This window comes from Phasianus colchicus, chromosome 4, assembly GCF_987193195.1.
Source record: "Phasianus colchicus chromosome 4, bPhaCol1.hap1.1, whole genome shotgun sequence".
In the NCBI taxonomy this organism is placed as follows: Eukaryota; Metazoa; Chordata; class Aves; order Galliformes; family Phasianidae; genus Phasianus; species Phasianus colchicus.
The window spans coordinates 9,962,921-9,975,820 of record NC_143439.1 but is presented as its reverse complement, the minus strand read 5'-3'; the positions used below and the strand labels follow the sequence as shown (position 1 = coordinate 9,975,820).

Sequence of the window (12,900 nt, the reverse complement as noted above, 5' to 3'; positions counted from 1 at the left end):
CAATAAAGAACATAATTAACTTCACAATTCTTTGTGTTTTTCATTTGACTGCAGGGAGGAGATGAAAGAGGACTGTTAAGCCTTGCATTCCATCCCAATTACAAGAAAAATGGAAAGCTGTATGTGTCTTATACCACCAACCAAGAACGGTGGGCTATTGGACCTCATGATCACATCCTTAGGGTGGTAGAATACACAGTATCCAGGTATCAGTAGAAGTCTAAAATTCACAAATTCTGTATTTACCAGCAACCTTCCTCATTTTAGTATGCCCTGCTTCTAAACTGAACTACCAGATTTACAAAGCATACACTTGGGCACTTGCAGAGAATTTATTGCTGATATTTATTTCAAACAGTAGTTTTGGAACACCAGTCAGTATACTGATTTATTCATTGTAAGCCTCTTTCTTTTTATTTGTTCTGTCATTTTAAAATTATATTTATTTCCTACTTGTGTATGGGAAGCAAAATAATTTTTTTGAGAATGCTGGAAAATTGCATTTTCTCAGAAATTATTGTTTGACATTTTTATACCAAGTTACAACATCCTCATCTTAAAGTATGATTTGAATGACTCACATTTATTTTTAGAATGAAAGCCAATGATAGTGAGCTGTGAAAACTGTTTTCATATCTTTGCACTGCAGGAAAAATCCACAACAAGTTGATATAAGAACAGCAAGAGTGTTTTTAGAAGTAGCAGAACTACATCGAAAACATCTAGGAGGGCAGCTTCTGTTTGGCCCGGATGGCTTCTTATACGTTTTCCTTGGAGATGGCATGATTACTCTCGACGATATGGAAGAAATGGATGGTTTAAGGTACAAAAGCTACCAATGGATAGACTTTGGAGTCACACTCAAAAATGACTAACAGCTGTCAGCAAAAATCCTATTCATGCTTTCCTAATTTTACCATCACACTATTTTCAGCACCTGAATTAAGCAGTTAATTTTCAGAACAATCTTGCTACTTAGGGACACGTTGTACTTGTTTGCTATCAAACCCTGTAAATACTGGAGTCCTCACTAGCATATCTAATTCTATTTAAACACAGATTAGACATATTTTTCTCCAGACTATTATTCTACGAACAAGACAGCTTTATTGAGCAAATGTTCCAACAGACACATACCAGAGTCAATAACAACACTGTATCACTTAGGAAAATGTCTAGAGAATGTATGTAGCAATAGTGCTTTGGTTCTGCTTACACAGTTTTCTCAAACAGCTCTGACCCTGTGTCACTGTGCTATAGAATCACGGAATTACTTTGTTGAGTTGGCAGTTACTCTGCCATGAGCAGGGACATCTTTAACAAGATAAGGTAGCCCAAAGCCCCATCCTATGTTAGAACTGCAAAATGTTGGCCCAAAGTTTGCTTTAGTTTAGAGAAATTGAGCCTTCACAGACCAAAAAGGAGTTGCTCTACTCAAAGGCGTCTTTGGCTCCACAGAATAACAGGTGTTCCTGACCTTTACAGAGAGGATACGCTTAACAAGAGAGCAAAGCTTGTGCTTTATTTTAAATTAATATAGAATACGGGGGAGATTGAAACAGATGCTGTGATACAGAAAGTTGTTCTTGTTACCAAGTTGCTACTCAGCAAAGTGGTCTGAAGAATTCCACTGTTGACCTAACAATGAGACATATTAACCAAAATGAATCTTGGACGAGTTCTGCTACAGTTCTTAAGACTCACCTATGCTGTAAAACCAAATCAAATGTGATTATTAAGTAAAGTAGGTGGTTTCTTTTACTGGCTTATTGTAGTATTATATGCAAAATACTTTTAAAAAACAATTATTTTATCCTCCAACTTTCTCAGTGATTTTACAGGTTCTGTATTACGCCTCGATGTAAATACTGACCTGTGCAGTGTCCCTTATTCCATACCACGGAGCAACCCACATTTTAATAGCACAAACCAACCTCCTGAAATTTTTGCACATGGACTCCACAATCCAGGCCGGTAAGCACATTACAATTATAAATGGAATTAATCCAGAGCAGGTACTGTTTTCAGCCAGAAATGTCTGCTAGAAAAATTTGCATAATAAAAGCACTCATGAACTTTTTAACTGCAACTTCTCCATGTCCACATATATGTCACAGTTATAAACAACTGTACATTGACAAAAGCAATGGAGAGAATGTACAGTTCTTAAAAGTCAAGACCAAAATGACAGAAACAAAGTACTGGCACGTTTTGTTTTTTTTCTCCTCTATGTTTCTTTTTTCTATGAAACAAGAGAACTTAAAGCTGAGAGCTGGGAAAACATAGCTGGGATTGGAATCTGAGAAATTAGAATAGTAGAATCTTGACTGAGAAAAAAAAAAAAAAGCATCGAAAAAAATTGAGAACATCTGGTGAAATCTAAACAACAACAAAGAGGAAAGCAACACTTTAACTAAACAACACATAATTCAGCAAATTAGGTGGGGGGTTGTACTGAAGTGACATTTAAAGGCATAGTTTGAAAGAAATGAGAAATTCAAGTTGTTCAGATAAGGAGTAAATTCTTCGGAGCGGTCAAAAATTTCTCACCTAGCTTGGCTAAAGCAATGTTCATCTCCAGTGATACTGAGCAGAGTACATTCCATCACTAGGTAAAAGTACAGGTTTGCTCCCCATGGTGCAGGGACAGGAAAGATACTGTCTCTTGTGTACAGATCTGACGCACCTCTCAGACAGATATTTTGGCTTGTTATGAAACGAGTCCCTCAAAGGAGTAGAAGCGACAAAGAGTAATCCTTCAAAATGCGATGCTTCATACTACTCTTAGAGATTTACACATTAAGAGCTTGTATATCTCATGGATTTTCTTCTATTTTTTGTTTTAAGATGTGCTGTGGATCACCACCCAGCAGATGTAAACATCAATTTAACAATACTTTGCTCAGATTCAAACGGAAAGAACAGATCTTCAGCAAGAATCTTACAGATAATAAAGGGTAAAGACTATGGTAAGTTCCATCCAGGGTAAAGCTAACTGAAGAGGGAGGTTCCATCCAGGGTAAAGCTTATTGAAACAGGAGGCTCCTGTGACTATGGAATTATGAAAGGAAAGCAGAAAACAAAAGATAAAGGATGGTAAAGCCATAATAGGTAACTTACGGCATTGACTGCATTGTAGGTAACCTACAGAAGATATAACTGAACTACAAGAAGATAAAAGATGAAAGACAAAACGGTGACCATAAATAAGATTTGGGAAATATGCCAGTTGTCAGTCACTCAAAGATCTCATTGCAGTTGCAAATGACAGCTTATAAGGAAAAGATTTTGGAATATCACGAAGTGATGAAAATGTATACTTAGTCATTCACAAATAGCCTTGTAAGGTACAGAATGGAAACCTCATGTAATGTGCTTCCTATAATGGAAAAAATGAGAAAGACAACAACAGACTAAAACCAAACCGGGAAATGACTGAGCTCTGTGTTTAAATGTTACTAAAAATGAACAACTTACTTAAGAGAAAGGCACTATGCTACTTCATAATGCTATTACTACTTCATAATAAAAGATTAGTTCAGATTGCAATGGGATAAACACACTCAATTAGTAACTTAAAATTTTAGAGTGTTTTATGTGCTCTCTGAATCAGTATGATTGCCTCTCCCAAGATAAATGTTTAAGTCTGATACCAAGATCATTTGCTAGGTCAGGTGAGCCAGAAGAGTTAATCTGAGCTATCATCTGTCTTGTTTGACCATTTAACAGTTCCTAATTCGTGATGGTAAAGGTGGTAAATTTCAAAGGTGTGTAAAAGCGTCAAGAACCGACCTATTTCCTGGAGCAGAACTTTTTCAAGTTTTATTTACATCCCCAGTAAAACAGTTGTGCTGACTAGTATCATAGTCCCAATGTGTAATGCAATTGTTCCACTTTAGTTACTGCATGTATTTTCTGTGTGCATTTTATGAAAGCCAAACCAAAGAACAGTATTTGGTAAACCACTGCTCCAATGGAATTTTGACTGCATCTTTATTGCAGAGTAAACTAAGCAATATTGTGTCTATCCAGAACATCTTGCCTATTTTAATACAAGGCTGTGGGTCAACTGCTTAAATAAAAAATGCTTATCATCCTTTTCTCCAACACAGAATTTCAGCTCTTGCAGAACAATCTAGGAAAATCCTTTTTCAAAGACCTGCAGAGAGCACTTCAACTAGAAACAAAGTTCCTCTGAAACAAAAAGTTCTGTCAGCAGTGGCTTAATTTAAAATTATGCAGTTGGCATTTCAATTTGAGCTACTTTTACCCTAAGCAATATTTGAATGCATAGGCGCATTTACATTGAAATGTTATCCAAGATATTACTTGATGTGACTAAATTGCAGCTTTGTAAAAAGTAAAATAAAATAAAAAGTGTAGGAACTACAATTATAATAGCAGCACAAAAAATTACCATAAAAAGCTACATCCAGCAATATTAGTGTTTTATGGCACACAACACACATAATGTATTCAAATGTGATTTGAAAGAGTTTCTTAAACCACTGAATGGCTTTGAAAACAAGTTCTGCTGAAAATCACTGGAATTTGTGCTCTTGGGTTCTGGTGAAGTATAAGCCCCCTTTTCAGTGAAGGGAGTTTAATTGTATTCCTGAAGTTCAAGAGATCTATTCTGTAGACTGTATGGACACATAAAAGTTAATAGCAGTAATCACATTAACTTAAATGGAAGTCTGACCTAATCCTGGTATAGTTTTATTCTCTTGGCCTGTGCACATGGAAGAAGGTAATTATAGTGTCTCCTACCTAAATTCCTAGTTAACTGTTTCACAAACAGCTTTCGTTGCAATTTTCTGATTTTCCTAATGCTTAATTTCCAGCTATACATCTTGAATTTTGAGGATCATTTAAAGGGAATTAATTTCTTTCTGAAAGTAATAACCCTATTCATAAATGTGAATCAAAACATGAAACTGCGTATGATCTAACACTATGGTAGTTCCTTTTTAGAAAGTGAGCCTTCACTTTTAGAATTCAAACCATTCAGCAGTGGAGCCTTGGTCGGTGGATTTGTCTATCGAGGTTGCCAGTCTGAAAGGCTCTATGGAAGTTATGTATTTGGAGACCGCAATGGGTAAGTTTCTTATAATTTCAGCCTTAAACATAAAATATACATGAGGTATATTTTGTTATGAGCTTCCTGTATGAAAAAACAGCAACGGACTTTTTTACATTGTGTCGCTTTGCCAAAGTAGCAGCGTGATGATGTAGATTAAATTCTAGATTTGGAATCAAGCAGAATGACATTCTAATGAAGGGCAACATAGGTAACATTTCTAATCCTTGGAATAATAGACAGACAAAGAAACTAACTTCACACTTTACAATCATCATTTACTTTATAATACAAGTAAATGTTAATCATGGAACTGTTTGCCAAACTGATTTAACTAATGAGATAAGGAAAACTTTCTGGGTTTTATGGCAACACTGATGGAGCAAAATTAATGCTTTTTAATTGCAAGAGTATAATTTTCCCATGCCAAATAGGTCAGCATTCACAAATGACTACATATAATGCAGCAAAACCTTATCTTATGATGTTTGAATGACAGGAAGGGAAATTCTATGCTTTTTAGGCATCTGAAAAATAACAGGCAGGAAATAAGATGATGAACTGTATAGATCTACCTAAGGAGCTACTTCCTGCAAGTGTTTACTTATTTATCTGGACAGTGAAAATTCTATACTCAGAACATAATATAACAATTTGCTTTCTGTGTTTTTGAATATAGAAATTTTTTAACGCTGCAACAGAATCCTGCAACTAAACAGTGGCAAGAGAAACCCCTCTGTCTTGGCAACAGCGGATCATGTAGAGGTTTCTTTTCAGGCCCTGTCTTGGGATTTGGTGAAGATGAACTAGGTAAATAGGAAAAAATATATGTTCTTAAATCGTAAGTCTTATAAGTATGCTAGCTAAACCATTTGAAACCATAGTAAATGTTTAAAAAGAAGAAATCTGAAGGCTGGCTTCCTTTTGCCAAAGCTGTCTACACTGCTGTTTCATCCACACCTTACCAGCTGTGTAAGAGGAGCTGTTAAGAGAAAGGGTCAAAGGTTCTTATTTTCTCTCACATTCTGTGAACTCTGTCACTCACTCTGACACAAGTCATATGCTTGTTTTTATTTCCAGTGTTACAGATGGGCAGAGGAGATCTGCATGAGCAGATGGGTCCTCATTTTTAATACATAAGTACCCCGTCATATATTTTTTTACTAGTTAGTACAATATGAAAAAATATATTAAATTATTTAAATTTTCAGATAGCAATGATTCTGTAGTATATTTCAGCTAGGAGTGTTTTCTCCAAAATATCTTTAACCTCATTGTGTATATATAGCTAGATCACAAGTGTTTGACATCTGAAGAAATGAGAACTAATTAATGTATTGATTTCTTTAACAGGCGAGATTTACATACTATCAAACAGTAAAAGTATGACACAGACTCACAATGGAAAACTCTACAAGATCGTTGACCCAAAAAGGTGAGCATTGCACTGCACTAGTCCCTAAGATTATTCTTCCCTTCAACAGTTTAAAAAGGAAAATAAAGATGTAGTTCTTTCCATGTAGCTGCACTGTACAATACTCATATAAAGTAAGAAGGAATATTTTTAATGCAGAGGTTTCTTATAAGCAAATATAATATCAGCAGCAAGCAGGATAAATTCACTGAAATAATCACTCTCATAGAAAGTGACTGTCAGAACAGAAGTAGTGTAGTTGCCTCTAATTTTTACTCTTTAACATCATGTTAAGTGCTGACAACTTTCCCTCTTAAGATTCACATTTTTTAGATATTTTCATAGAAGTTTAGACACATTTAAAATGGAACCATATGGATCAGCACAAGTAAAAGATGCTGCTGGTAGTTCTGAAGCCAAATGACTTGTAGGTCCTACAAAGGTTATACAGTGCCTATAGAAGGCAGAATACTAGAATTCCTCCTAAGGCTACCGGCGCCTGGCCTGCCATTGCACTGTGACAGTTCACAAATAGAGCTGGCACAAAATGTTAGTACTGATTGACAATATCTACTCTGTATACTGGAAAGGTACTACAGAGATAATTAGTTCAGTAATTTCACCAGCTACTATCCAGTCAGTTCCAGTTTCACATCCTCACAATTTCAGTTTTGCTAACAGCTCTATTGTCTAGAAGATGCTACTGACTGAGAAGAATAGAGAGGGCCCAGTCCTCAGTGGCTGTATTCTGTCACTGCTTACTAGTTTTCAAGTTCCTTCTATGTCCCTACATTCATCCATATCTCACTGGGAAGGTTTGGAGCACAAAAGAGAATCCAAAGAAAGAAAACTTACATCCCTGGACAATATGATAAAAATATGCTCAAGTCACAAGCATTTGTTTCATCTGCTGTTTCCAAGAGGCTCATGAGTCCCACCGAAATGATTTATAAGATACAAAATTAATATAATTGGTAGTTACTTAGTCTAATTTACCAGCTATAAAACTAGAATACATGAAAATTACCAAACCAGAGTTTCTTGGGATGTGATTACTTTCAAGTACTTTGCAAAGCAGCTACAGCTATGAGAATGTCAGGGAACCAGGAAAGATTGCAAAAACCTAGTCCCCTATGCAGCCCCAGCAGCAATAAGAGAAGGTGACAAGCACTTACTTTGACTGGTGAAAAACCATTTCCTTAGTGATGGATCTTGCTGCTCCATGACACCACGTCCATGGCAGGAAAGGCCACATCCATTCTGCAAAAGGATCAAAAATTAACATACAAAATGAAAGGGCCAAAAGAAATCAAGTCTGTCATACTAATTACTTTGAACTCATCATCCCCACAAAAACAACCTAATTATTATCCGTTTATCAGTTCATCATCTACTTCAGCACGTTTACCTTAAGCATCACCTACAGTCAGACATCCATTTTTTATTTTGATGTTGACTGTTATGAGAGATTTATTTATTTTCTTGCTGGAATTCAAACTCAAAAACTGTTATTAAGACAACACGTAAAATTGGTAAGAAATTCATAACACGGGGTGCACACTGTACTTACTACAAGTCCCAGTTGAGTTTCACTGTTTTTTAATTATGCTACCCAAACCTGTGGCACTAATTTGGAAGCAGATGTTACTGCAGTCTGTCAGTCAAGGCTACTATGGATGTTTTATTTATGCTTTCTGGTATTAAAAATATTTTTTTAGAACAAAACTTGCTATTCTTATTGGGATTGTTTAGACTGTTGGTGTATGGTTTTAAGTGAATTTTACACCCTAAATCCACTATTAGTATCTAATTACATGGGGCTGCCTTGTTTGACCTCGGCTTTTTGTTCTCGTTACCTCTTCCAGTAGGGTGGTCTTCAGCTGACATACCTGAAAGGCCAGACCTCCCATTGCTGCACTCACGTTTGGCTGTTTTCACGTATGGAAAACGGTCAAGACTGTGTTTGGTTACTAGTGAAAGTAACCAGAAAACTATAAAATACTTTTGTAAATTGGCATGCGTTTGAGATTAAACAGACTATGGCAAGGGGATGTCGTGTTTGGTAACACTTTTTAGAAACATGGACAGTTTTCATTCAAGCAAAGTTTTGAGTTTGGCTGTTTTTTTTTTTTTTCATTTCATTACCACTGCTGGTTTTTAAGTGAAAGATAGTCAATTTCTTTCACAAAAGAGCACTGCAGCTCTACTTACCACATCACACTAACTTCATATTACACTTCTAAACAATTTAAAAATTCCATGGCTTTGGCAAATGCTTATGTGAAGCTCTATTAATTAATATTAATATATTAATTGTCAACCACGGGCTAATATTTTTGGCATAGTGCTATTTTGCTGTTACGTTTATGTATCTCAAGATACATACCATACAAATACATCAAATAAAAGCGCAAAGTCTAGCACAGTGAGCTTTCTAAACCAAAACAAAAGTGCTACACGTAGGCTATGAGCATCTGGTATAAAATTACTGAGGTACTGATTTGTCACATCTTAGAAATTCATTGCTTAGAAATTCATAACAAAACTCTGTGAGGGGTGGCCCCTGGCAGATTAATCTATTTGCAGATAGTGCCTTCCATGTGTGGGGCACTACAGAAGAGTACAATTATCATTCCTTGCTGGAAATTAAAAACTTTATGCCAAAAAGCAATCTTCTAGTTGTTGTACATAAGCTACTACAAGCTTACAAAATTACCCTTTTATTCTAAATAATGGATGTTACAAAAAGATGCAGGATTTTGTTTCATTTGATCTTTATAGAAAACTAGTGCATAAACAAACTTATTCTCAAACATAACTGTGACCCTGACTTCCTTGTCTCAAAGAGCTCAAGAAAGAAACCTATTATTTGGGTATCACTAGCACTAGAAAGTTTTCAAAAGAAGCGAGCTTTTCAAACCATGAGAAGAGCAGAAGATGAGAGTACTCCAAGGAACTCTTCGCATGAATCTTCAATTATGAGCAGTGGGAAGGTCCAATCCTAAAACCTTTCAGATGTAATAAAAATGAGGGACTACATGGAGGTGATAGGTGAAAATGAATAAATATGATAAACACAGAGAATGAGAATACCTCCATCAAAGTAGTTTGAAACACAGAATACAGGGGACCACAGGAAACTTCTCTTTGCTTCATGTCAATAACTAAACAGCCTCCTCTGAAAAACACAGAATAACAGAATCCCTCTCTCCATAACAGTGTTACTGAAATTACACACTGATACTTGGGAGCTCTTAGACAATGTAGTGATAAATGAGAAACTGAAAAAATTACAACCTGAATTTAAAAACCAAGAATATGAGGCACTGTAAAACATCTATATACCACATATTATCACAACTGAATAGAGTGAGGAGTATAGGCAATACCTTATATAGCTTTCCAATTGGAGGAGATAAGGGAAGCCTTAAGAATTACAAACACATAAAAAAGATAAATTGGTTAAAATAACATTTTTTAATTTCGTAAGTTAAAAATACAGCCATTCATTGATGACTATCAAAAAAAAAAAAAAAAAAAAAAAAGGAACATTATAAGAAGTAAGATACTTTCAGAGGCTAGGAACAAATGAAAAAGAGCAATGGCACATAATTCTCAAATAAGAGACCTAGATAGTCAGATGTTCTAAAAGATCAGTGCAAATTAAAAGCATTCTATAAATTCTTTCTGTGACCAAAAAAAGAAAAACTTCCTAGCCTTATGCTTCCTATATTATAATTTTTCTGTTTGCCTATTTCTACAAGTACAGTCTAACAGTAATCACTAAAACTTTTATAGACAAAATAATTATATAAATGATGATACAGAAAATGTTTTAGCCCAAATATTCAAGTCAGTCAATAACATGGAAAATGGGAGACAAACCTGTTAGAAATGAGAATATGATCCTTTTGTATCATGAGAAGATAAAATCAGATACAGGCAGCATTAAAAAATGCATATTTTAATAGGAAATATCCATTGATAAGTTTGTATCAGCTGTAACATAAACATTACTACCAGCTGTTCTATGAAAACCATACAGGGGGGCAAACCAAGAAGAAAGAAAGAAAACAAACTGCGTAAGTTGGTAGCACAGCCATAGTGTGGCTTTGTGAGTCCTCTTTTAGAACACTTAAGATTGCTTTTACTCCTGAGCAAATTCTAGATAAAATAGTAAAGGTTCAGAGAAGATAGGGGAAAAGCACAGGGAAAGGTGACAAGGAATGCAGAAGAATTCCATTTAAAAGATGAGACTAAACACATAGAAGTTTGAAGGATAGTCATGCACTGCTGTTTCCCTCTGAAGTTATGTTTTCAACTGTCTGTACCACAGCTTCAAAGTTGATAAATGACAGTGTTGAACAGCGTGGCTCACTGGAGCTAGGAGATAATTTTTAGAAAGGAAGGTGGAGTTTAAGTAAGTGTCCTTGCACATGCAAGAATTCCTCTTTCTCTCCATATGTTTAACACCTTATAGATCTGGATCTCAATGTGTTTTCTATCAACAGTCAGAATAGCTGCTTTCCACTGGGCTGAAACTTGAACTTGATTCAAACCGTCTCATTCCTCTTTCATGCCCCTCCAGAGTGTGTAATTCTATTCATCGTCATTTCCAACACCGCCTTCTGAGATGTCCGCTATCAAAGAGTCTTTTCAAACAGAATGATTTCAGACATTACTGAACCATATCTAGGTTATATCTCATTTTGACAATGTTCAGCCTCTTGACAAGAATGTTAGTGATTTTATTTTTTACCACGAGACAAGAGTGTTTGATTGTAAGGTGTAAAAGCAGTATTCGTGAAAGCCACCTTGAAGACCTTAATTAGTCTGAAAAAGGAAGCTCAGAAACATACAGTACTAGAGTGATCTGCAACAACATAGTTCAGATGGGTCATAGTATATATAGTTTATATAGTATATAAATATGGTGAAGCTACTACCTCAGGCTGTCTGCAGAATGAGCAAATTTTGTTGGTGAATGCTCTCACCAACCCAGGTGGGCCATATGATTTCTTTCTGTTCAGAAAGTTACTATCCCTTAAGTCATTTGAGGGAATGGAAAGCCAGAATTAATGTCTAATTATGTTTAGTTTAGCCGTAGCATGCAAAATTCTTATCTCATTTACCTACCCACATGCAGTTACTATTCCCATAAGAGACACTAAAGAGAAATTAGAGCTTTTTGCGAATACCAGTCTAGAGAGTTTCACTTTACAGAAGTACTTGACAAAACCTCCTTTGTAACCACGATGGAAAAACCTAAAGATTTTTTTCAATCACATCACAGCTCACTGACTGTAAAAGTTTTTGTTTTGGTTTGGGATTTTTTTTCATTTTTCTAAGTCTTTCTAATGTTGGCTATTAAGGAGTTCTCACTTTTTATCACTTTATAAGGCAAAACCAGCTCCGTTTATCTTCTGCTTATTTTCTGGAGCCTGCAGGAAGCCTCTGCCATCCTAAAGAAAGTCATACATAATAGAGCAGCTTTAGCCCAGTAAGCCAGTCTTTCCCAATTCATCAGTCAAAGTGTTATGCAAGTGGCCCCCTAAATTGATAAATTCCCACAGTGCCTGTTGACCCAGCTGCCAAGTGCTCATGCAGCAGGTGTTGTTTTCATGACCACCCTGACAGTAATACAAACTGTTTAGCAGTTGCATTGACCTCTTAGCTATTAACATTGATACAGGCTTCACTGGGGACTAGTTCTCAAACATGACAGAATTTCTTAAGACTAGAGGTCATGAACAAGTATACCATATAAGAATAAATTTGATATGCTGCTGAGTTTAAATCTTAAAAGCTGCGAGTTTTTTCCACATTATTCCCATGTAGTAAATCTGGAGACAAGTAACGAGCTTTTGGCATCTCTCCCAGGACTAAAGGTATACTTTTTAATTTTAGAAACTGTACCTGAAGAGATGCTATATTTATTCTGTGACAAGTAGTAAATTACAATGAAGCAAAATTATTTTTTCTTGACATTTTCCCTTATAAAGGAAAAATATAAACTTTAGGATATCACTCTAATACCTAATATCTTGTGTGCAGCTAATTGAGGTATAATTTTACTTTCACATATTTTGTACCACAATCAGGATTTCTGTGGCCCTCTCATTTGCTAGAATTTGAACATCCAAGAATTTTGTCTTCTTTTTTTTCCACTTTGGTGGGAAAGTAGAGATTGTTAATATTGTGTCGAGGGCATGGTGGAAGAACTATTTTCTGTTCAATGCCATTGTATTACTGATGAATTTGACCCTCCATTTGCATTGATTTACATATATCTGAGTCACAGGCTAACACATATGCAACAGCTAAATCACTGCACACTCAGCGGAGCAGTGAAAAGCTGTATGAGGGAAAGCATGGAATTCTAAGCGATTATATGATGAGTTCTAAT

The 12,900-nt window shown here is 35.7% G+C and overlaps 2 protein-coding genes across 9 annotated transcripts in view; one reads left to right on the top strand and one right to left on the bottom strand.

Annotated features, from left to right (window-relative positions):
* Positions 1-12,900, bottom strand: part of ANAPC10 (anaphase promoting complex subunit 10) — a 156,005-nt gene that overhangs the window by 46,410 nt on the left and 96,695 nt on the right. For 7 of the 8 annotated variants that reach the window (XM_031588854.2, XM_090138599.1, XM_090138598.1 and 4 more), the window contains exon 5: positions 7,670-7,754. In XM_031588854.2, coding sequence (XP_031444714.1) covers positions 7,670-7,754 — 85 coding nt within the window. Of the gene's footprint in view, positions 1-1,529; positions 1,639-7,669; positions 7,755-12,900 lie in introns of those variants that run through there. The other variant, XM_031588858.2, reaches the window with a different exon arrangement.
* The window catches only part of HHIP (hedgehog interacting protein), a 69,480-nt gene that overhangs the window by 50,626 nt on the left and 5,954 nt on the right, over positions 1-12,900 (top strand). Inside the window, exons 5-11 of the mRNA XM_090138577.1 lie at positions 55-206; positions 650-823; positions 1,831-1,974; positions 2,848-2,969; positions 4,975-5,098; positions 5,760-5,890; positions 6,434-6,515. Coding sequence (XP_089994703.1) covers positions 55-206; positions 650-823; positions 1,831-1,974; positions 2,848-2,969; positions 4,975-5,098; positions 5,760-5,890; positions 6,434-6,515 — 929 coding nt within the window. The remainder of the gene's footprint in view (positions 1-54; positions 207-649; positions 824-1,830; positions 1,975-2,847; positions 2,970-4,974; positions 5,099-5,759; positions 5,891-6,433; positions 6,516-12,900) is intronic.